We start from the raw sequence: 25393 nt of genomic DNA on the forward strand, positions 1-25393 counted from the left end.
CAGAAGACGCTAAAAAGCCAACCACATTTGAACGGTCCTCCAGATATGTATTCTCCTATAAGTTATATTGTTCATATCAGCCTAGCTAACAGTCAAAATTTTCTCTCTCCCTCCCCCAACCTGTCTTCTCCCACCCCAGCATCGCCCCATGCCCTCCCAGCCCCCACTGACCCGGGCTGAGGAAGAGGGTGGAGGAGGGCCAATGATGATGGGGCACCAGGGCCAAGGGATGATGATGGGGCACCAGGGCCAAGGAATGATGATGGGGAAAGGCCAGGGGATGATGGGCCAAGGGATGATGTCTCGCAGACCAGACTTTGGCCCAGGCTCTGTGCCTCAGGAGTCTCCTGACGCCCCCGGAGGTCCTGGATCCTGGATGCAGCAGCGTCCCTCCCTCCAACATGGCCTACACCACGAGGAGCCCACCACCCCCTCCCCGCCCAGAGCTGTGGCCTCCCTCTCGGTGCGCGTCCTAGGGGACCCTGAGCGCCAGGGCCTGCCCCCATCCATGCCCCCCCGCGCCCAGACCCAGGAGAAGGAAGGCACCGCCCCAGCGGATGACGACCGGCCCGCCCACTCTGTGCTCCACCTCAGCCGCTCCGCCCGGGCAGCAGCTGGCAGTAACCGTGTCCAGGAAGACTGTGACGATGATGATGACAGCAGTGAGGAGGATGAAGATGATTGGGGACCTGCGGCGAGGAGAGGTGGCGGAAGAGGGTTAGCCCCTCCCCCCCATCTCCAGCAGCCTTCCCCCAGCGTGCCAGCGGCCCGAGAGAGATCCAGACGCAAGCTCCAGCCTCCGCAACACATCCCCCCTCAGCAGGTAGTACACCAGCCCCCCATGCAGCTCCGCCAGCCCACCCCGCCCCCCTCTCCACCCCCAGAGCTCTCCTTCCCCCTTCCCGACACCCCCAAACAGAGCCCGCCCGACATGGATGAGGATCCAGAAGGGGCTGGGGTGTCCGTCCGCCCCCCTCCAGGTGGTCTCCAGAGGCAGGACTCTGACTCCAGCTCCCGATCCAGCAGCCCAGAGCCCCGAGCCAAGCGCCGACCCGGACCCCTCTCCTTGCTGGCCCGCAAGATGGCGTCCGAGGGAGCTTACGGGAAGAGAGGCGAGGGTGCGCCGGCGGACAGCCAGACAGGTCCTCGAGGGGAGGCTTCCAGACCAGGAGATGGAGTTGGCAGCAGCCCAGGAGCTGGAGCAGGACCGGGGGTTGAGGTGGTCATGATCCCTGGGGCTGCTATCACCCACACAGGAGGCAGCAGCAGCACAGGGCACACGGGATTCGTCACTGTACCTGAGGTCCCTGCACCAGTGGTTATGTTTGGATCAGGAGCCCAGTCCCATCCTCTCCTGTCTGTGACAGCTGTCCCCAGCATAACCCTCACAACCGAGCCCCAGGGTCCATCTGGAGAGACGGCACAGAAGAAGACAGAGAAAGAAACAAAGCAGGCGGAGGAAAAGGAGAGGAAGATGAAGCAGGTGGTGGAGGAGGAGAGTCACCTGCCGCCATGGCAGCGTGGACGTGACTTGACGCTTCCATCTGCGTCTTCACAGTTTGAGTCTGGGGGGTCAGAGGAGCCTCTGATGGACCAGGGAGACACCCAGAAAAAGTCACCCTTCGGCAGGGACAAACCCCTCTCCTCCGCTTCCGGCTCAGCCATGACGACCACCACCTCCCTGCCTGCCATCGCCCCCAAGAAGCCCCGCATGTTCTCCGACACCTCCTCCGGCTCCATGACCTCCCCTCCCAAACCTGTGCAGCAGGGGTCAGTGGTGGTGACCACCCCAGGGGAACTCCCTGAACCGGATTGCATATCTGTGAGACCCCAGGTAGTCCTTGTCTCAGGGGCACAGCAGCACACAGACGACACCATGGAGGTCACCGCGCTGAACAAGGCGTCCGTGGAGAAGCCTGGATGGAAAGCTGGAGGAGACGATGAGAAGATGGAGAAGGAGCGTGACAGCCTGGCGCAGAAGGAGCGTGCCAGCCACGCGGAGAAGGAGCGTGCCAGCCTGGCGGAGAAGGAGCGTGCCAGCCAGGCGGAGAAGGAGCGTGCCAGCCAGGCGGAGAAGGAGCGTGCCAGCCAGGCGGAGAAGGAGCGTGCCAGCCAGGCGGAGAAGGAGCGTGCCAGCCAGGCGGAGAAGGAGCGTGCCAGCCAGGCGGAGAAGGAGCGTGCCAGCCAGGCGGAGAAGGAGCGTGCCAGCCAGGCGGAGAAGGAGCGTGCCAGCCAGGCGGAGAAGGAGCGTGCCAGCCAGGCGGAGAAGGAGCGTGCCTGCCAGGCGGAGAAGGAGCGTGCCAGCCAGGCGGAGAAGGAGCGTGCCAGCCAGGCGGAGAAGGAGCGTGCCAGCCAGGCGGAGAAGGAGCGTGCCAGCCAGGCGGAGAAGGAGCGTGCCTGCCAGGCGGAGAAGGAGCGTGCCTGCCAGGCGGAGAAGGAGCGTGCCTGCCAGGCGGAGAAGGAGCGTGCCAGCCTGGCGGAGAAGGAGCGTGCCAGCCTGGCGGAGAAGGAGCGTGCCAGCCTGGCGGAGAAGGAGCGTGCCAGCCAGGAGAAGGGAACTTCTAAACCCGGGGAGACCAGGAGAAGGGGACCTGAAGAGACTGTTGAGGTTGAGCCCATGGGACCTGTTCTACCCCCTTCTTACCCAGGTAAGGGAGAAGATGAGAGGAAGGGGAAGGAAGATGAGAGGGTGTGGAGGAAGGAAGATGAGAGGAAGAAGGAAGCAGAGCGAGGCAGGTGTGGGGAGAGGGCGAGGCACAGGAGGTCATCTCCCTCTAGTGGTGGCGACTCTTCATCCTCGGACTCTGGATCCTCTTCGTCACATTCTTCTGGCTCCACCTCCTCCCAGGACAAAAAAAAGGTTAGTGATTGGCTAATCTGGATGTCAATCGAATCTTTCTCTCTGCAATGACAAGTTACCATCACAATACAGTGCTCGAGCAGTGTACACATTAGTTCTTGCTTATGCTTCTGTCCGATGATGATCCCGCCATGCTAATACTGATGTGCCAGACTGACAGTGTGTCAGTGTGGGTGCAAGTGAGTTAAACTCACCTTCTCATACTGACTGGTTCAGTGTGGGCTGAGGAGAACTAGTGAAAGATGCTTCATGACCTGCATATGCCATGCTTATTTTTGTAATATTATTTTCCACTAACAATTAACATAACCTCTCTTTCCTCATACAATCGTATGCCTTGCTCCTTAACAAATTCCCATCTCGTCTAACTTTTCTTTATTGAATCACATTGACTTGATCTAAAAGTGGCTTCTTTTTTGCCTCCAACATAACACGTTGATATTTTGCTATATATTGCCAATTGTCTGTGATTTTCTCACTCTTTTGTTTGTTTATCTGAAGACTGGCACAGGAAAAGGAAGAGGGGATGAAAAGAGAAGACTGTACAAAGGAGGAGAGAAGAAACAATCTGCCAGGTCAGCCATAGTACCATTTTGAGTTGCTCTCACACACACACTCCTTGCTATTCTTTGCACGCACTAACACACACTTCACATAAACAATCCTTGGTGAGGTGCTCACATTTTCCCACCTGCACTTTCGCATGCATTATCAATTGTAGATATTTCTGTATATTCACTCGGGCTCTGGTAAGGGGAAGCTTCTGCAAACCTTTCAAAACCAAGTGACATTGTGCTCACGGTGTTGCTGATATAGGCCTACACAGATTCACAAAATAATACTCTCTCACACCTGTCTGTCACTTAATTATTTTTTTCCAACTGAATACAATCCTGAATGCCAGTTTGTAGGTTTACATGCACAAGAAACATGATTGAGGTGCACACACACTATTACCACCTGCAACAGTCCATATCATATCATCTATTCCCCCCTATGTCTCGTCTCTGCCGCCATTATTTTTTTTGTCTGCAATGTGAATGTGTCTTTGGATGACTTGAACACATGCTGAACACTTCATTCTGGTCATTGAGCCGTGGAGGATTGGACTCCAGGAGTGGATGGACGTCGCAAGGTAGCAATTGAGAGTTTAATGATTTATAATAAAAGCAGGAAGCACCATCAGAAAACATGTGTGGATGTGTGTGTGCGCAGATGTATACTGTATGTGTCTTGTCTCATCAACATGACGTTTGAATGTCTATTAATGACCATGAGTGAAGTATATGTTTCATGGGTTTTAATGTGTTTTCTACTACTCCTTGCCTGGAAACCCGACGTTGAATTGCATTGAATTCTGTGTCTGACAGAAATGAACGTTTGAATCAGGAAAGTTTCCTCGCAAGACTTCTACGTGCCAGAAAGTTGAATACAATTATATTTTATTGTACTTTACCAGTTGGTCCTTTTGGCGGCGGGAATGTGAGAATATATGCACAGGATAGAATAATTACATATTTTTTAAATTGCGTTCAGATTTCTATCACCTGTAGCATGCGCAGAACCATGTAAACACGTCCACGGCAAGTATACATACGTTTCGTGATAGAAATCAGGTGAAATCTGAACGCACTACCAGCGCTTTAACACATTTGTGTAGTTATACTTTCCTGTGGATATAGTCTCACATTCCTACTGCCAAAAGGACCAACGACTACATGGACAATCGGTAAAGCACGTTAAAATATCATTTTATTCAACGTTCTGGCTTGAGGTCATGAAAGGAAACTGAACTGATTCAAGCGATCATTTCTGACCAATGTAGAATTCGATGCAATTCTACTGTAAAGTTGTTACAATATAGCGTTAGCTTCTCCAGCAGCGTTGTAAACAGTCAAATCGCTTACTCACACGACTAGATATTATAGAAAAGGGCAACGGTCAGTGCTTAGCGATATCCTTGGGACGTCCCAACTCTTCACTTAACTCCTACCATTTTACATTTCAACTTCCAATTGGTTAATGTCCAATTATTTATATACAATAGATGGCTGACAGGGGGCGCTGTTTTGAAGCCACCGCTCCATCTTGCCACTCCCCCACCGTTGTAAAAATATTTTGAAATTGCCTACATTTGTTTTTGCCACTAAATCTATTAGACACCTTCATACATCTTTTTTTTTGTCCTGTTACTGTCCCCACTACAACAACAACATACATGTAATTTTGCCCTTGAAACACAGTACAATTCCTATGGAGGACTGCGCCATTATGGCCGACCGGAGTCTTCAAAGCCTCTAATTGACCAATGCATAGCATTCGCAATACAGGGTTTATTTACATCATTGGTAAAGTCAGAGTTGGGACATCCAAGGCAGCGGCAAAGATTGTAGCGGTAGTCGTATTTATTGTCAGGCGCCCAATGCGGCAGTCCCACAGCCGGTGTGGCTTTGGCCATTATCTATTATTGACAAGATGGTCGAGTGACCACTCTAACAATGGAAGTGCTTGTCCTCAAAGATGGATGGCAGGCGAGATCAGGTGGGATCATATTGGCCAATAAGGGCAGATACGCGTGTGAACAAGCGGCACAACTCTGATAGTCGTTTTTTGATGTTGTCAAACACTACACTCATTGACCTGTATACACACATTTCCAATTTCGTGGTATTTTCGTGGTCTGGTTTTGGGTGGAGTAAACCCTCTCGCTTCTTCCTCTTTGCCTTGGCTGAGAAGAGAGACGGGTCCTCGCTCTCTCACTCCTCACACTAATTTCCCCTCCCGGCTCGCTATCCAATATGGCCGTCGTGAGTGTATTGCTACTCTGATACCGTCGCAGTGCACAAACCCCGCAGCCGCATAAGGATTTCTCCTCGATTTTAATCCACGCTTTACCGGAGTAATCAATTACGATAGAGCGTTGGCTGTCGGGGGTTCCAGCCCGGCAATATGCTGTCAGAAGGCAACAAAAACGGGTAAGATAGAGAGGGGTTAGGCATTACGTTGCTAGCTGCTAACGTTACCCTTGGTTTCATCGCTAACGCGCTGATAGCTTGTCACTTGTGTCATGTCTCAAATCCTCGTTCAACCTGCCCGTCTGGTGCCTTTTATATTCGGATTATGGCTAAACTGTCGTATCATGCGTTGTCATGGTCAGCTATTGACGTGGTCGTTTGATTATTACATACGAAGTGTGTTACATGCGACGTGCACGTGAGTCTCGCTCTCCACGTCCACGGGGGGTGTGGATCGGATGGCCTCGTGTTGGGGGGGAGGGGATGGGAGATACCGGGGTAACTCCGTGATAACTCATGTTTTAAATCTTGATTACCAAATCTATTACACGGATAAATAAGTAGTATAGTTGGTAGTGGTTTGATTAAAGGCGTAATGGCGAGAATCATGCAGTAGCAGCGTTTCATTTGATTAAACATCGAATGACTTCCTCGTTAGTCTTGACTGTCATAACATGTTTTTCTGGTGTGTACTAAAACTCACCTACACTCACTGTGAATCCATTGGATGTTTAGAGACCATTTTATATATCTCAATGATAGAGAAGCTGCCTGTCTCACCTTATGAATCAGTGTGTGTATCTCAAATCACACGTATCACTGCTATGAATCTATAGATAATATAATGCATGAATCCAGGGGGTATTCCTGATTTGAATTGTCCACTTCATGTCGTTTTTTATGCTCCTTTGTCTTGAGATAGATGGTATCAGACAAAGCCATGTATACATATATGGCTCTTGTGTCAGATTGTTAAGCGAGATGAGTTGTGGTGATGTTAAATGAGCAAGTGTCACCATGGGAGATCATTAATACACAAGACATCTGTTGGCCATCAAGTCGTTTTTGTGTACCCTTATGGTGTGACATACTTTTCCTTTTCCCAACTGGCAAGGCTTACTGTTGATGAGACTGTCTCATATGCGGGTACCACATGTACAATCAATGCTGAATGTGTAGAGCAAGGATTCATGATAAAAATAGGGGCCTCTCTTCGTGAAACACAGGGGCAGTTCCTTACCCCAACACACACACACTCTTAATGATTACTTAAGGGACCAGCTGCTCCTGCACTGCTACCCCTGGGGCACTGGGGTCGAAGTCTAGTAGACATCTGGCCCCTAGCCCCTTACAGGCCTCAGATTGCAGGTGTATGTTTTTTGAAGGGGTAGGAGACACATGCGTAACAATGACTTTGTTTTGGTGTGGAGGAGGTGGAAGGCTTGAGGATGCAATATTGAAGATTTCCAATCAGTTGGCACTCAGCAATGTTATGACCCTGTAAATAATCACCTCAATGTGTGTTTTGAGGTGTATTTGTGACCCCGGCGCTGGGTGTCAGTTGGCTGCTTGATGGTGTGAGTAAGTTATTTATAGTACACTGTCCCAGATCACTGGCCTTAACCAACCTTTCCCTTCTCTCTCTCGTCCTCCATCTGTCCTCTGTGTGTCTCCGGCTCTCTTCTCCGAGGTAGAGGTAGCCTCTCATCCATCTTCTCTTCTCTGCTTTTTAACAAGGGACACATTTGAGTTACTTCGTACCTGATTGTCTCTTCAATTTTCATGGCTAATGAGAGTTGGTAGGACAAGAGACCACAGATGTAATCTATGTTTAGAATTTATGACATTTTCATTCAGATCTTTGTATGATAATCTTCTCTCTCTGCCCCACACTCTCTCCCTCCCTCTTTCTCCCCCAGGGAGGTAAAGCAGTCTTCCCTGTCAGAGCCATCTGGCCCTATGGAGGTGGAGAGGCCAGACCCAGGCCAGACCCAGCCCACCCCTGTCGGGGACCCACAGAACAGTGAGGGCTGCATGGAGGAGGTAAGGCTGCTGAGAGGGAGGGGTTGGGAACTAGGAGCAGGGGGGAGGGGGGGTCCGTCAGTGGATGTTTCTGGAACTAACCACCCTTGTCCTATGGCTAAAGTCTGGTACCCGTGGGTCCCAAATGGCACCCTATTCCCTATGTAGTGCACTACTTTTGACCAGGGCCCATAGGGCTTTGGTCAAAGGTAGTGCATTCGAGGTAATAGGGTGCCATTTGGGACACAGTTATAGAGAGACACATACGGAAGTATAAGGTTAACAGAGAACGACCATACTAACGCCCTTGTAACTATGGCTTAGAGTTAAAACACTCATAGGTATGGGACTGAATGATCTCACCTCTCCTCGTCCTTTGACGGAGTTCGATACAGCCATTCTTTGCAACATACACTCCCACACAGAGGTGCCATACACACACACATTATTCTGTACTCATTATTTTCATAGAGCAGTTGCCTAAGCGACTGGACTGCAGGCGGTTCATCCCTAATGGGGTGTGAAATTAGATGTTAACTCCACACAGACTGCATGCATGCTCCACATCACGATGTTGTTTGGTCAGTGTGGGTGTCTGTGTCAGTGTGGGGTTGTGAGAGGGTGAGTTAAGTTAATCTACAGTCACATTCCTCCTTATCACACTTAGGACTCACTTTCAGATAAATATACATACATTTTCACTAATCCTATAATGGCCATACACAGTTTAATAATAATTAGAGCCATCAAAGGGAAGCAGAGTTAAATGTATTTGGTTTTCCATTTTGGAATTAGCAAAAACCTTGACTACTTGAGTGCATTGCTGTAAACCAGCAATGCACCTTGGCTAATAGGACCCTCATTTTGATTGATCTACCATGAGATAACTTCAGAGAATTTTCTGCTCTTTTACATATTGCAGATTATAAGCTAATGTGATTTGGTATTCAGCTAAATAAACCCTTTTGAAATGGCTCACCCTCACTGTGTGTGTGTGTGTGTGCGTGTGTGTGTTTGGGACCATGACCTCAGGGTTTGCATGAGTAATAGCCCCTGACAGAGCATCAAGGCTCTCTCCCTCCTCTCTCTTTACCTCCTTTTTGTCTCACTCTCCCCCTTCTCTTTCCTTCTCTGACTCTGCTTTCTTTCTTTCTCTCCCCAACTCTCTTGCTCTCACTCTTTCTCCCTCTGTTTCTCACTCTACTGATGATCTCTCGCTCTCTTTCCCCCTCGCGCTCTCTCTGGCCTGACTCTGTCCATCTTTATCTCTGTCATTCCCATGATCTCTTTATCTCTCTTGGTGTGACTGCTGTTTTAAAACCCCATTGATTGCTTTGTTACGAAGGTGCCCATGCCTCTTCCATTGTCCCTAATGGTACCTGCGTACTACTGCTACTACTACTCCAACTTCTGCCCCGCTATGCCCAAGCGCCTCGGCTGTACCTGATCTAGGCCCCAGAGTGACAGCTACTACTACACCACATCTGACCGCACTGAGTTAGCCTCAGAGAGAGAACCAGAGAGCCAGAGCCTGCAAGGCCTCCCCTCTAAGCCTCCAGCCAAGACCAGCGCTGAGCCATACAGACAAGCTGAACCACCAAGGCCTTGCCTAACCTTCAGGTCAGTGCTGAGCCAACCACGGAACCAGAGGCTGAGCCTGCAAAGTCCTCCCCGGGACCAAAGCCTCAACTCCAGCCCAACCCTAGGCCAACCACGACCTGAGCCGGACCCACCAATGTCCCGAGCTGAGCCAGCCAAAACCGGCAGAAACACAACAAACCACGAAACCACAACCAGCACAAGAACCCTGGGGAGGGAAGCCTACTCACTGGACTGCCTGGTGGAGAGAAGGGGAGGGGGACGTTGTTTCCTGTTGTCACCTTCCCTTTCTTCCGCCATTTTGTGGAGGAGCTACAGCTACTCTCCACACACGTACCGAGAGAAAGAAAGTGGACTACGGACTCGTTGCAGACAAGATGAGTCCAGAGGTCCTGCTACTTCCTGCTGTTTATCCCCATGTCTTCCTTTCAGTCTGCCCCCTACTGGTTGAGAGGACTGTAAATAGGCAGATGATTTCTGCCTCATTGACTTGAATGAACTGGGACCACCTACACATTTTATAAGGACCAAACCGATAATCGGAAACGACACCGTGGACTTTTTCTGACACCTCTCCTAGCTATGTGTCTTCAATGTAGACACTCAAAGTGGATTATTGAAATGGACTTAACATGTTTTTGGACTACATATTTTCTCATAAAGACATTAACCTCTGAGTGCAAGAACTTATGGAACTGTTTTGTTACTGCGGGCCCTTTTGTTGGCTCTTTCCCCTGTTCTGAATGCTCCTATTGGCTTGACCTGCCAGGCCAGCAGCCAACCTGGGCCTTGATTGGCTGGTCAGCCTTTATCAGACTGCTGGATCTGATTTGAACTTTTCACCTGCATCAAAGATTGGGGCACATTTTTGGGGCAAATCTGGTTACAGTGCACACACAGAATACGTCATCAGGTTGTGTGCTTATAGCCTACATTCTGAATTGACAACTGGGTGTTTGTCCAGACATCTGTAAGAGACTTTCAAAGCTATTTATAGAACATCTCCCCTCACTGAACCTTTTTTATAAAACTACTCGAGGCATTATGGACGTGAACTTCAATCCGTGGTCTCATTGGACTATTGGTTATTACACCATCAGACTTTTCAGCTGCAACTTTGCAAGTCTATACGTCACACAAATTCTGTCATGACATCAGGGGATCCAATTTGTTTATATTGGGACCTCAAACGTTTTGACCCCTTCTAACCATATTTGTTCGCTAAACCAACCATTCAGGAATCGCTTGCCTCACAAGCTAAAGGCAAAATGACTCTTTATCAAGCAAAGCACCAGTCAGTTGAGAAAAGCCTTCTTCCCCCTCTCGTTCGAGAAAAAAAAAAAGTCCAAAGCTAAGATCACTTCCTGCCTGCCGGCTAATCACCATTCAGCACACTCAAATCGAGTCCCGCCCTCACTCCTCTGCCTTCTCTGATTGGACCCTTGTTGCCTAGATACAGTACACACTGCCGTGCGGTTGGGCCATAGCCAAGCCAGTGAGGAATCAGGTGTCGATGGTACCAGGAAATGACTTGTCATTTTTCTCTCTATTTGAGATGTATTTTACTTTTTTAAATAACTTAAGTAATGTCAGATAGTTTCTTCTCAGATCTGTTTGCTCATTTCAAGACAGGAGGATTGACTTCATTTTGCTATGTGTAACTCAATATAAACCTTTTTTTAAACTGTCATGATTATTGCAGTTTCAAATTGATAAAATATCCTAATTTGATATGTAGCCTATCCTAAGTGTCTGCATGCATTTCCTGGCAGAACACCATTCTTTGTTTGAATCATCCACTGAATTGGATCTGCAGTATCAGCCTAGACCTGCTCAGGAGTCTCTGGTCTGACAGACGAGGTCTCCAGCGCCCACCCCTCCACCTCTGTGACATTGAACACTCCGTCACAACCCAAACACTGACTCACAACATTGTATGTAGATGTTTAGGCACCAACACAGGCCCTTGTACATTTTAAGGGCAACAAAATGTAAGGTACATAATGAAAGGGAAAGGGGGACATCTCGACAGTTGTACAACTGAAATGTCTTCAGCATTTAACCCAACCCCTCTGAATCAGAGACTATTTATACTGAACCAAAAATATAAACGCAAAATATGAAGTGTTGGTCCCATGTTTCATGAGCTGAAATAAAAGATTCCAGAAATATTCCATACGCACAAAAACTTTTTTCTATGTTGTGCACAAATTTGTAAAATGCTGACTAACAGGGATGTTAATCATTTGTCAATATCATCCACCCACCTGACACGTGTGGTATATCAAGAAGCTGACTTAAACACCATGATCATTACACAGATGCACATTTTGCTGGGGTCAATTAAATGCCGCTCTAAAAGGTGCAGTTTTGTCACAACCCGATGCCACAGATGTCTCAAATATGTCCAACTGGCCTCACAACCGTAGACCACATGGAACCACGCTTGGGGGGGTGTTGAGGAGTATTTCTGTCTGTAGTAAAGCCCTTTTGTGAGGAAAAACTCGTTCTTATTGGCCGGGCATGGATACCCAGTGGGTGGACCTGGCTCCCGAGTGGGAGGGCCTATGCCTTCCCAGACCCACCCATGACTGCGCCCCTTCCTAGTCATGTGAAATCCATAGTTTAGGGCCTAATTTATTTATTTCAGTTGACGGATTTCCTTATATGAACTGTAAATAATCAAAAATCTTAGATACTGTTGCGTTTTATTTTTGTTCAGTATATGATTTATTAAAGATATAGAGTTACAGTATAGTCAGTCTTTCTGCTTACCACACACAAGAAGAGCCAGACATCATTAACAAAGGTATCCTCCTGGTCTGAACATTATCATCCCCGACCCAGATTCCATAAAGATGCATTAATACAGTTAATGTCAGTCTGTCTTATACTCAACCAGGTCTCTACAGTCTAGCAGAGGAAAGCTTGCCGATGCCTTAAATTAGACCCTTTTATATAGCATATTCTATGCACTTGGTTTGTCCTCAGTTGGTACTACACCCACACCACAGCAACACCGCAGTAGGAGGATTTTCTGTGAATTACCACTGTGCCTACACCAACACACACCAGTAGGAGTGTACTTTAGATGTCTAGTGATTAAGTTGCAGTGCTACACTTACACACGGTAGGAACATATTAATTGGTCTTAATCTTCCAGTGTCTTTGAACAAAGGTGGAGGCGAACGTGTCTGGAGTTTCCCTCTGTATCGACCAGGCCCCCCCCCATCTTCTCCTTATGTGGTTTAATAGGAGCCTGTCAGACAGTTCTCTCCCTCTATCCCCCACCTCTCTCTCTCTCTGTGTTTAGTATGTTGTCACAGTATCTGGGTCTCATCTCACCCCACGCCCCTGGGGTATCTGTTACATCCTCTCTCTCTTTCCAGAGCACCACTCCTAAAGCGTTCGCTGCACGCAAGATCTCCTTGACCAGTGAGTATTACCAGTTTGGCTTACTGTTGCCTGTCCTGTACTGGATCCCCTCTAATCTAGACCGTAAAAAATAATCACATCAGTCTAGATACATTCCAGGCCGCGGGTCCCGACAGATCATTGCGACGCGTCAGCATTTTTCATGCTAAGGGCGGTCATAAGACTACTTTTGGACAAACATTTCTTGGAAATGGACGTCTTTCTGCTTCGTGTGCGTTTAAACTAGATCGACCTAAAAGCACATATTTGTTGCATTATTCACTCACACACACACACACACACACACACACACACACACACACACACACACAAGTTCAGTAGCATACCGCTCCTTCTAGTTGGGCGTGCGGGATCTAGTGCGCCTCATTGAAATAGAGTAAGCTGCCTAGTGACAATGCATGGGCGGAGAATCACGTGGCAGTTATCGTTCCAAGGAAATTAACTTCAATATGATTAGACTAGTTTACTACAGTGTCTGTAAATAAATATTGCAAATCAAATTGGATTTGTCACATGCACCGGATACAACAGGTGTAGTAGACCTTAGTGAAATGCTTACTTACAAGCCCTTAACCAACAGTGCAGATATAAGAAAAATAAGTGTTAAGTGAAAAATGTCTGGGTAGCCATTTGAATAGCTGTTCAGGAGTCTTATGGCTTAGGGGTAGAAGCTGTTAAGAAGCCTTTTGGACCTAGACTTGGCACTCCGGTACCATTTGTTGTGTGGTAGCAGAGAGAACAGTGTATGACTAGGGTGGCTGGAGTCTTTGACAATTTTTAAGGCCTTCCTCTGACACTGCCTGGTATAGAGGTCATGGATGGCAGGAAGCTTGGCCCCAATGTTGCACTGGGCCATATGCCCTACCATCTAGAGCCTTGTGGTCGGAGGCTGAGCAGTTACCATACCAGGCAGTGATGCAACCAGTCGGAATGCTCTCGATGGTGCATCTGTAGAACTTTTTGAGGATCTGAGGACCCATGCCAAATCTTTTCAGTCTCCTGAGGGGGAATAGCCTTTGTTGTGCCCTCTTCACGACTGTCTTGGTGTGTTTGGACCATGATAGTTTGTTGATGTGGACACCAAGGAACTTGAAGCACTCAACCTGCTCCACTACAGCCTGTTGATGAGAATGGGGGTGTGCTCGGTCCTCCTTTTCCTGTAGTCCACAATCATCTCCTTTGTCTTGATCACGTTGAGGGAGAGGTTGTTGTCCTGGCACCACATGGCCAGGTCTCTGCGCTCATCCCTATAGGCTGTCTCATCGTTGTCAGTGATCAGGCCTACCACTGTTGTGTTGTCGGCAAACTTGATGGTGTTGGAGTCGTGCCTGGCCATGCAGTCATGAGTGAACAGGAAGTACAGGAGGGGACTGAGCACGCACCCCTGAGAGGTCCCCATGTTGAGGATCAGTGTAGCGAATGTGTTGTTACCTACCCTTACCATCTGGTGGCGGCCCGTCAGGAAGTCCAGGATCCAGTTGCAGAGGGAGATGTTTAATACCAGGGTCCTTAGAATGAGGTAGTAAGTAACAAGAAAATTTCCCAGGACATAGACACCTCAGATATTGTCAGAAAGCGTAAATTCTTGCTAATCTAACTGCACTGTCCAAATTACAGTAGCTATTACAATGAAATAATACCATGCTATTGTTTGAGGAGCATGCACAGTTAATGCAACCGCTGTGTCAGATTTCATAAACGCTTTACTGAAAAAGCACATCGTGCTACAATCTGATTACAGCGCTCAGAGACCAAAACAACCCAAACAGATATCTGCCATGTTGTGTAGTCAACAGAAGTCAGAAATAGATTTATAAATATTCACTTACCTTTGATGATCTTCATCAGAATGCACTCCCAGGAATCCCAGTTCCGCAATTAATGTTTATTTTGTTAGATAATGTCCATAATTTATGTCCAAATACATCCCCTTTGTTCACGCGTTTAGCCCAGTAATCCAAACTCACGACGCACGATCACTAGGAGCAGACGAAAATTAAAAAAGTTCCGTTACAGTCCGTAGAAACATGTCAAATGATGTATAGAATCAATCTTTAGGATATACCTCAGACTATCATAATTCTTATGTTTGTAATTCAGTATTCCCTTTTGTAACTTTTTTATTCTTCCTTATTATCCATCCTCATGTTGTGCAGACAATATCCTTACGAACATGCTAAATTACAGTACAACGGTACCAGTACTCCTTTTGTATATATTTTTGTATTTTTATTGTTACTATTTCAAAGTAGTTTTTTTTAAAGCTAATTTGTCTTACATTTTAAATTCTGCTTTGTTGAAAGGGCTCGTAAATAAGCATTTCACTGTAAAACTCTACACCTGTTGTATTCGACGCAGGTGAAAAATATATACTTACCATGTTATTCATCTTCTCAGCAGGCAGTAAGACGTCTCCAGAGGGAGCAGCAGCAGCAGGGGGGGAGGCAGAGTCCGGGACCGCTGCTGGGAGGAAGAGGAGGTGGGGATCCAGCACGGCCGTCAACGCCAAGAAACCATCCATCAGCATCACCACAGACTCACTCAAGGTACTGTACATGGCAGCACACACACATACAGACAGGCACACAATCTGAAGAAGAAAATAACACCCTAAAAATCCCTGTTTCAATTCAGACATAACATGGGTTCAAAGTTGTTATATTCAGACTCATTGTCCTCCTTTCTCCCCTTCTCCTACCAGTCTCTGATCCCAGACATCAAGCCCAGTCAGGATGCTGTGGTGGATCTCCACCCTGATGACATCCAGTTGTCTGGGGACGAGGACACCACCAGGGAGGACCAGGGCCCGGACAAGGGCCTCAAGATCAGACGCACTGTCACACAGGTGGGGAAAGGGGCCTTGGGAGTGGATCAGACCAACTTTAATAGGCTATTGTATAATTCAAAATATTGAACCTTTATTTAACTGGGCAAGTCCGTTAATAAAGAACAAATTCTTATTTACAATGACGGCCTACCGGGGAACAGTTGGTTAACGGCCTTGTTCAGGGGAAAAACAACAGATGTTTACCTTGTCAGTTCAGGGATTCGATCCAGCAACCTTTCGGTTACTGGCCCAACGCTCTAACCACTAGGCTACCTGCCGCATAGGTGTATATCATATGTGTGTACCACACATATGTATACAACATTACTTTGTGGGCCATTCAATGTAATTGCACCACCATAAATTGATCATATCTGGAGTGATATTGGTATATATAGTACATTTTAAAACTAGGTTTCGTTTTTATTTATTCGCACCAAATACAAGTGAAAGACAAAACAGTACAGATTTTTTTTTTAAATGGCGAAAGCGGAGTGCAGGTGACGATAGAAGCCCAAAAGGGCTGGTATGAAAACCACACCATAAAAAAAGTTAAAAAAAAAGTTTGTTCAATCAGTTAAACAAAGCATATTAATTATAATTGTACATGATATACTCAGGATACAAGAAAAACGTTTGATTATGTGTGAGAATTAGGCTAGATGGAGGGAATTACTGGGTAGTTTGGTGCGTCAGGCTGACCCCCAGTCTTCACTTTAAGTTATTGAGGGATGGTGAGGTTTTGGCAATATGAAGATAAGAATTCCAGAGTATGGTACCTCTGTATCTGATAGAGAATTGACTATGTCAGGTGTGGCAGTGGGGAGGGTGACGGTTATCACAGTGTCTTGAGTTATGTAGATTGATTTCAGAATGAACCTGGAAGATTCCATTGAAGGGTTTAGGTAAAATGTGAGGTATGAGCATTTGTAGATTAAAGTACATCATTGGAGTACATTAATATCGTAAATAGACAAGATCTTGAGTTTCTTAATAACCTCTTGGTGTTAGGGGGCAGTATTTTCATTTTTGGTATAAAAAAAACGTTCCTGTTTTAAACGGGATATTTTGTCAGGAAAAGATGCTAGAATATGCATATAATTGACAGCTTTGGATAGAAAACACTAACGTTTCCAAAACTGTAAAGATATTATCTGTGAGTATAACAGAACTGATGTTGCAGGCGAAAGCCTGAGAAAAAATCCAATCCGGAAGTGCCCCAGGTTTTGAAAGCGCTGCGTTCAAATGACTCCCTATTCAGCTGTGAATGTACCATCAACGAGCTTACACTTTCTACGTATTCCCCAAGGTGTCTACAGCATTGTGACGTAGTTTTACGCATTTCTGTTGAAGAACAGCCGTAGGGGGCCACATTGCGTAAGTGGTCACATGGTGGCTCCGAGAGAGATTCTAGCGTAAAATACAGAGGTAGCCATTACTCCAATCGGTCCTAGTGAAAAATGAATGGTCCCGACGGATATATTATCGAATAGATATTAGAAAAACACCTTGAGGATGGATTCTAAACAACGTTTGCCATGTTTCAGTCGATATTATCGAGCTAATTTGGAATATTTTTCCAAATTAGTGGAAACCGCAATTTCCGGGCGATTTCTCAGCCAAACGTGAAGAACAAACGGAGCAATTTCAATTTTAACTTATATAATACATCAGTAAAAAACAATTTAGCCTCAAATAAATAATGGAACGTGTTCAATTTGGTTTAAATAATGCTAAAACAAAGTGTTGGAGAAGAAAGTAAAAGTGCAATATGTGCCATGTAAAAAAGCTAACGGTTAAGTTCCTTGCTCAGAACATGAGAACATATGAAAGCTAGCTGGTGGTTCCTTTTTAACATGAGACTTCAATATTCCAAGGTAAGAAGTTTTAGTTTGTAGTTAATATAGTATTTATAGGACTATTTCTCTCTACCATTTGTATTTCATATACCTTTGACTATTGGATGTTCTTATAGGCACTTAAGTATTGCCAGTGTAACAGTATAGCTTCCGTCCCTCTCTTCGCCCCTACCTGGGCTCGAACCAGGAACACATCGACAACAGCCACCCTCGAAGCATCGTTACCCATCGCTCCACAAAATCCACGGCCCTTGCAAGGGGAATAACCACTCCAAGTCTCAGAGCGAGTGACGTTTGAAACGCTATTAGCGCGCACCCCGCTAACTAGCTAGCCATTTCACATCGGTTACACCAGCCTAATCTCGGGAGTTGATAGGCTTCAAGTCATAAACAGCTCAATGCTTGAAGCACAGCAAAGAGATGCTGGCAAAACACACAAAAGTGCTGTTTGAATGAGTGCTTATGAGCCTGCTGTTGCCTACCACCACTCAGTCAGACTGCTCTATCAAATATCAAATCATAGACTTAATTATAACATAACACACACAAATACGAGCTTTTGGTCATTAATATGGTCGAATTTGGAAACTATCATTTCAAAAACAAAACGTTTATTTCAGTGAAATACGGAACCATTCTGTATTTTATGTAACAGGTGGCAACCCTAAGTCTAAATGTTGCTGTGACATTGTTCAACCTTCAATGTTATGTCATAATTACATAAAATTCTGGCAAATTAGTTGCATATACCCTGACGCTGCATGCAATGAACGCAAGAGAAGTGACACAATTTCACCTGGTTAATATTGCCTGCTAACCTGGATTTCTTTTAGCTAAATATGCAGGTTTAAAAATATATACTTCTGTGTATTGATTTTAAGAAAGGCATTGGTGTTTATGGTTAGGTACAGTAATGCAACGATTGTGCTTTTTTCGCAAATGCGCTTTTGTTAAATCATCCCCCGTTTGGTGAAGTTGGCTGTCTTTGTTGGGAAGAAATAGTCTTCACACAGTTCGCAACGAGCCAGGCGGCCCAAACTGCTGCATATACCCTGACTCTGTTGCAAGAGAAGTGACACAATTTACCTAGTTAAAAGAAATCCATGTTAGCAGGCAATATTAACTAAATATGCAGGTTTAAAAATATATATTTGTGTATTGATTTTAAGAAAGGCATTGATGTTTATGGTTAGGTACACATTGGAGCAACGACGGTCCTTTTTCGTGAATGAGCACTACATCGATTATATGCAGCAACGCAGGACACGCTAGATAACTACACATGGTTGATGATATTACTAGTTTAACTAGTGATTATGATTGATTGATTGTTTTTTATAAGATAAGTTTAATGCTAGCTAGCAACTTACCTTGGTTTCTTACTGCATTTGCGTATCAGGCAGGCTCCTCGTGGAGTGCAATGAGAGGCAGGTGGTTAGAGTGTTGGACTACTTAACTGTAAGGTTGCAAGATTGAATCCCCGAGCTGACAAGGTAAAAATCTGTCGTTCTGCCCCTGAACAGTTAACCCACCGGTTCCTAGGCCGTCATTGAAAATAAGAATGTGTTCTTAACTGACTTGCCTAGTTAAATAAAGGTGTAAAAACAAATCTATGAAAACTTGAAATAGGCCCTAATTAATCGGCCATTCCAATTAGTCAGTCGACCTCTACTGCAGACAAATTGAATATGATCTTTTCAAGGTAACTTTTCATCAATTAGACTCCGAGGAATCTAGTGGATGTGACTTGTTCCATTTCATTCCCACAAATTGAGATTCTGGAGAATACAGTAGTTAAATTATATTTTTAAATGTTTTAAAAAAAATAAATAAAAATCTATCTGAAACATTCAGAAAATTTAGCCATATCTGAGTTGGCTTCATTAATTAGTGAATCAAATTGATTGTGTGATAAAATCTACCGTAATTTCCGGACTATAAGCCGCTACTTTTTTCCCACGCGTTGAACCTCGCGGTTTATACAATGACGCGGCTAATTTATGGATTTCCCCCGCTTTTACAAGATTCATGCCGCCAAAAAACTGAGCACCGTCACATAATGTGACGTAAATCGAGCGCGCTCAAACTTCTCATCATTCTGATTACGGTAGTCATTTTGTCACCCTCATCATGGCAAAGACACGGAGAAATGCATATGATGCAGCTTTCAAGTTGAAGGCAATCGATCTGGCTGTTGGAAAAGGAAATAGAGCTGCTGACAGCGTGGAGCATTGTCAAAAAATCCACTATCATCAACGGGTTTCGAAAGGCTGGACTGCTGCGTGTTGAAGAGGGCAGCGATCCAACATCGGATGAAGCAATTCTGAGGCTATTCAACTCCGACACCGAAGGAGATGACTTCAGTGGTTTCAGTGCACAGGAGGAGGAAGATAGTGACCAATGACTTTCTTGGTAGGCTACTGTTTTAATTTTTGTTACAAGCCGTGTTTCGTTAAAGCCTATTTATTTTTGTTACAAGCCGTGTTTCGTTTAAAGGCTGTGTAAAGTTAATTTGTTTCAATGTACCGGTAGGCACCTGCGGCTTATTTATGTACAAAATACATATTTTTAAATAATTCAGTGGGTGCGGTTTATATTCAGGTGCGCTTAATAGTCCAGCAATTACGGTAATTGGTATCATCAGCAAAGAGAATGGTAGAAAGCAGCAAGGTCATTGATATACATTAGGAACAACAAAGGCCTAGTTATCGTATCTTGGCCCTGGTAGATGCACAGCTGTTTGCATAAACAAATTGGTCTCTATCATAAACATAACTATATAACCAAGAGTATAATCATGAAAACTGTAGTAATGCAATTTAGAAAGTAATATTTCCGGATCAACCGTGTCAATGCTTTGGATAAATCTAAAAAGATGCCAAAGCATATATTCATTAAGGGCTGTATAGATCTTATCCACAAGTTGCAAAAGAGCCATATCTTTGGAGTAGTTTTTATGAAAACCATATTGTTGCTCATATAGAAGTGTTAATTAAATGTTTCAACATTTTCCTATATACCAATTCTGAGGATTTTAGAAAAACATAGTAGTACAGATATTGGGGGATAATTTGCAAAAGATCTTGGATCCCCAGATTATATAGAGGGGGATAACTTTAGAAAATGGTCTATCTTTAGGAACAATACCAGTTTGCATAGATTTGGTGAAGATGTACATTAGAGGCTGCTGCTGATATCTTTAAGTTACCAATTACCTCCATTACATCAGGAGGATCAAACTGAAGCAGAGAAGGGAAATGTTCCTTAATGCAATCCACAGGATTTCCATCAGTGGTTTTCCAATTCGGCCTTTTTTTTGTTTGTTCTTCAATTAGTCGTGGCAGCAGTTCCTTTCTTTTGAGGCGTACAGAGAAGTCTTCATTTATGAAGATGTTGGTTTCCTTCAGGCACTTGGCTCTCCTGAGAATCTCCTCGTCTTTGAACCTGAGCATTTTCGCCACTATAGATCTGGGCCGTCCATCAGGGAAGAAAGTGCCATTCCTAATCGCCCTCCATCTCCACGAGTTTAGGGTCCAGTTTGAGTTGATCTTCCAGGAGTTTCTTGCCCTTAACTTCGGTGTCAAGTTTCAGTCTTAACATCCTCAATTCCATCTTTTTTTAAATGGATTTATTTTTTATGTTTTTGCGCCTCTATCGGTTTTCGAGGTAGTCTCCTTTTGGAAGAGTGCTTGTCAAGTGTTTGGAAAATTGCTAAATGGTGACATTCACGCCCTTTAGCTCCTCCACCTCTGACTGCGTAAACTCAACTGTTTAAATTCCATGACATCCTTAAACAAATCATCAACCCTTTTGTTGGTAGAATCCATAAAGAGTTGCAGGACAGACTTTTTTTTTGATCGAGTTCATGGAGTGTAGCGTTTGATACATATTCCTCTTCCACATTGAGCTTTGGGGTGTTTATTTCTGTCTAGCATAAGCCAGTGCTGTTGATACAAGGTATATGCTGGGCAGTAAGCCTAAACACTGGTCGAAGATGCTTGGGAAAGACAGTGGTAGGAGCATTCGCTTACCCACGGAACGAGCATCGGGAACGAGCATCGTGTGAGGACGGAGACCGAGTTTTCTTTTTATCGACAAGCCAACATTTATTCTTACACACTTGAGCTGTATAGTGATTAAGTTGTCACTTCTCCATTCATAGGTGGTCCCAAGTGAAAACCAGGAGAATGGCCAGGGAGAACAAGATGAAGAGGAGGAGGAAGAGGAGGAGAAGAAACAGGAGCATGACAGAGAGAGGACACAGAAAGAGAAGAGGAAGGACAGCTACTCAGAAGACACCATGGAGTCTCAGTCCTCCGCTACGCACGACACCGATGCTAAGAAAGGTAACGCACAACAGTTCTGAAGTGTAAAGCTGTCTCCCAAGTCTCTCCGGCTAATATGACACTTCTTTCTAGCCACTTTATCTTCCTGCCCTGTTCCCCTTGTTTTTCCCTTTCTCTTCAAATCAATCTCTCTCCCTCAGTCACTCCCAGTGATACGCTGGTGCGTCGCTCCATCAGCCAGCAGAAGTCAGGTGTGTCTGTCACCATCGACGACCCGGTTCGCACCGCCAAACAGCCATCTCCGCCCAGAGGCAAAGTCTCCAACATCGTCCACGTCTGTAACCTGGTGAGTTCAGAGCATTGTCTTTAACACACTCATTTGAGTGTATAGCATATATAAAAGTAGATCTTGGGATAAGGTTGCTCCTAGTCACTGATCAGTTTAACATTTTCTTCCCTAATGGGTAAGGTTAGGATATATGGTTCCTAGATCTGTGCAAAAGGGCAACTTCTAACTTGAGTCAACATCATGAACTGAGTGACCTGTGGCCCTGACTGACCTATGACCTCTCTCCTGTCCATTAGGTGCGACCTTTCACCCTGGGGCAGCTGAAGGAGCTGCTGAACAGGACAGGCTCAGTGGTAGAGGATGGCTTCTGGATCGACAAGATCAAGTCTCATTGCTACGTCACTGTGAGTAACTGTTATTGTCTCGTTCTCTCTCATACCAGTTTGTCTCTCACTATCATTGTCAAGTCGGCCAGATAATTAATTCCCAAATTACTTAATTGGGACTAGAGAAACTGATGGCTTTGAAAGTCCACGCACATCACACTGTTCTTTTTCAAAGAACTGGTCATTGTTCTTTGACCTCTCTCTCGCTCTCTCTCTCTTTCCTCCCAGTACTCCAGCACAGAGGAGGCTGTGGCCACACGAGCTGCGCTCCACGGGGTGAAGTGGCCCCAAAGCAACCCTAAGGTCCTCAGTGTGGACTTCTGTGAGCAGAATGAGGTAATTATGTCCAACCCTTTCACACCCAACAGGGAACAACTGGACTAGTACTAATAAACACTAGGAACATAGGAATATTAGCTCTGATGGACTAATGGGTATCTACATAAACTAACTTGGGGGAAAATAGCTGGCGCTTGGTGTGTAGATCTATGTTCAATCTATGGTGTGTAGATCTATTGTGTAAATTATGATTTAACAAAGCCCTTCCTCTCTTATCCATCCAAGAAACAAGTTTTTACATTTTAAAGTGATAAAACACTGCCTGTCTAAAAATCATTCACCCTCTTTTCCTCTCATTCATCCTTTATTCCCCTCGTTCTCTCCCTTCTCTAGCTGGACTTTCACAGAGGCCTACTGGCCGTGGATCCCAGAGAGGAGCACCGCCCCCAGCCTGGTGTGGGTCCTGGAGGTCCCAAAGTCCGACCGGGCGTGCTGCCCCCTCTGATGGACGGGCGCGGGGACCGCGGCGTGGTCGGAGGGGTGCGGGACCAGTGGGCGGAGAGAGAGAGGGAGATGGAACGCCGGGAGAGGACCAGGGCGGAACGTGAGTGGGACCGGGACAAGGTTCGAGACTTCGGAGGCAAACCAGGAGAGGAGAGGGAGAGGGGGAGGAGATCTCGCTCCCTGGATAGAGAGAGAAGGCGGAAGGAGAGGGACGGCAGGGAGAAAAAGGCTGACAAAAAGGGTGAGGAGTTGGGAGTCTCTTGTCCTCCCTATGCATGTTTTAATATCTAAGCTGTTTGTAACCTATAGCTATTATAATGTTAACTCACTATCTTTCTCTCTCCCTCTCCTCCATTTCCATCCATTCCAACAGATGAGCCTCCTGCCAAATTACTAGATGACCTCTTCAATAAGACCAAAGCAGCTCCCTGTATATACTGGCTCCCTCTCACTGAAGAACAGGTAAGACACACACACACACATCATCATGCAACAACTTGAAGGGAGTGTTTTATTGTCATAAATGACTTTTGTTCGCATCCCTAGGCAAACCAGAGGGGAAAAGAACGGGAAGAGCGACAGAAAGAACGAGAGAGGAGGCGGAAAGAACAGCAGGAGGAGGAGGACAAGAAGCGAGAGGAGGAGAGAAAGGAGAGAATTAAAAGCAGAGAGAAGGAGGGAGGAGCTGCGGTAAGCACTGGAAGTGTGAGTGTCCGGGGATCTGAGGGAGAGAGGGAGCGTGGGAGGGAGAGAGAGGGGGAGAAGAGGAGGGACAGTGGTGGATTCAGACCCAGAGGTCCTGATACTAAACCCTCTGCTGGGTTCCGACGCTCCCGTAGCCGTAGCAACCCCCGTGACAAACGCCGTTGAGTGTTCAGTTTGACGGAGTGAGAGAGATGGGGAGGAGGAAAAAAGGATGGATGCAGTCCCTCATTCAACATACAATTGGAACACAGCAGAAAGAGATTTCTAGTCCCCCTCCTTTACATTAAAACCACTTCCATAGTCTTCAGGTTAACAGGCTGTTCCTCTTCTGGCTATCCTGTCCTTTGGGCCAGGGAGACTCCTATTTAGAAAACCCCAAATCCTCACTCAGTAATGCTGTCTGTCTCTCACATGACCATAAAAATCTACATGTATGGACTTTGGTCACATGTTGATAGTTTAGTGAACTGAAAAATGTCTGCCTCCAAAATGGCACCCTATTTCCTATATGATGGCCCCCGTCAAAAGTAGTGTACTATATAGGGAATAGATATGGTGACATTTTCGCTCTCCCTCTTCCTCCTATAGCTGTCTCATCTGTCTCAAGCTTCTCATATGAAGCAGTCCAGAGGCCTATTCTGAGCTCTGGAAATTCTCATGCATTTTAACCAGAAATGGAAATAAAGGGTTTGCCTCGAGGCCGAGTCTTGTTCCACCAATCTCTGCGGGCACACAGTAATAAGACTCTTCCCTGTAATAATCCATTTAAAAATAGCAGCCCAGTTTACCAACCCCCAAATGTGTTCTAGAATCAATTTTAGTATTTCAAAAGTTATTTTTTTCTACGACCGGTACCAAGGCCCTTTGTAGGGTCATGTGAAGGTTATTTTTTCTGCTTTGACGTTTTATTATGATGAATCATGTAAATCTCAGCCTTGGATGGTTTTTGTGTGTTCTAGTGTGTGTGTGGTGGTGCTCTGCTCTCCCTCTCTCCACACACTAAGGTTCAAGTTGGTTAATGTGTCATTACACTGAAAGCAGCATATGTTTAAGAAAATTAGGAAACTATCTTTTTGCCTTGTCAGAGGGGTAGGGACATTTTTGTGTTGGGTGGGGGGCTGATTTCATTTGCGCACACTTGGCATGTATACGGTTCTTTTTAGGTTGTTTGGGTAGGGGGAGTCCAAACGCACTGAGAGAATCCGTGTGGCACGATGTGAAACTGTCCCAACATGTGAAACTATCCCTTTCTTGCTCTCTTCCTTCTTATTCACTCAGTGTACCCACGACCCTCCCAGTTCTTTTTGTAAATGAATCAGACATCGGATGAGTTTAACTTTAGATTATTACTGTTTTAATATTGTTTTTAATTAGTTTGAAACTGATTCTTATTTGGCTCTTTTTTTTCTCCTGTAAGTGCTGAATGTACAAAGAATTCAAAATAAATGTAAAAGTTTAAATGTTGTCAGCGCATTCTTTAATATAGTATCTCAAGTCACATTTTGTAATGTTGTTCATGTTCAACAATTGCTTATTCGGGAGATTAG

At 45.6% G+C, this 25393-nt stretch overlaps 1 protein-coding gene and 1 non-coding gene across 5 annotated transcripts in view; both read left to right on the forward strand.

Moving 5' to 3' along the window:
* The window catches only part of LOC110500490 (uncharacterized), a 31625-nt gene extending 6319 nt beyond the window's left edge, over positions 1-25306 (forward strand). The window contains exons 5-17 of one of the 4 annotated variants that reach the window (XM_036957904.2): positions 140-2860; positions 3362-3435; positions 7575-7698; positions 12666-12711; positions 15109-15257; positions 15413-15556; positions 21560-21743; positions 21884-22029; positions 22269-22376; positions 22587-22694; positions 23031-23382; positions 23515-23603; positions 23688-25306. In XM_036957904.2, the coding sequence (XP_036813799.2) occupies positions 140-2860; positions 3362-3435; positions 7575-7698; positions 12666-12711; positions 15109-15257; positions 15413-15556; positions 21560-21743; positions 21884-22029; positions 22269-22376; positions 22587-22694; positions 23031-23382; positions 23515-23603; positions 23688-24011 (4569 nt within the window). In that variant the 3' untranslated portion in view covers positions 24012-25306. Of the gene's footprint in view, positions 1-139; positions 2861-3357; positions 3436-7574; positions 7699-9022; positions 10793-12665; positions 12712-15108; positions 15258-15412; positions 15557-21559; positions 21744-21883; positions 22030-22268; positions 22377-22586; positions 22695-23030; positions 23383-23514; positions 23604-23687 lie in introns of those variants that run through there. The other 3 variants (XM_090214568.1, XM_090214570.1, XM_090214569.1) reach the window with 3 other exon arrangements.
* On the forward strand, positions 2973-3074 carry LOC118943019 (small nucleolar RNA U6-53/MBII-28). Its single transcript, XR_005038755.1, has one exon. It is a non-coding gene; the product is annotated as a small nucleolar RNA U6-53/MBII-28 (small nucleolar RNA).
* Positions 25307-25393: the final 87 nt, after the last annotated feature.

The sequence above is a fragment of the Oncorhynchus mykiss genome, chromosome 21 (genome assembly GCF_057628025.1).
Source record: "Oncorhynchus mykiss isolate SJ-2025 chromosome 21, ASM5762802v1, whole genome shotgun sequence".
Taxonomy (NCBI): Eukaryota; Metazoa; Chordata; class Actinopteri; order Salmoniformes; family Salmonidae; genus Oncorhynchus; species Oncorhynchus mykiss.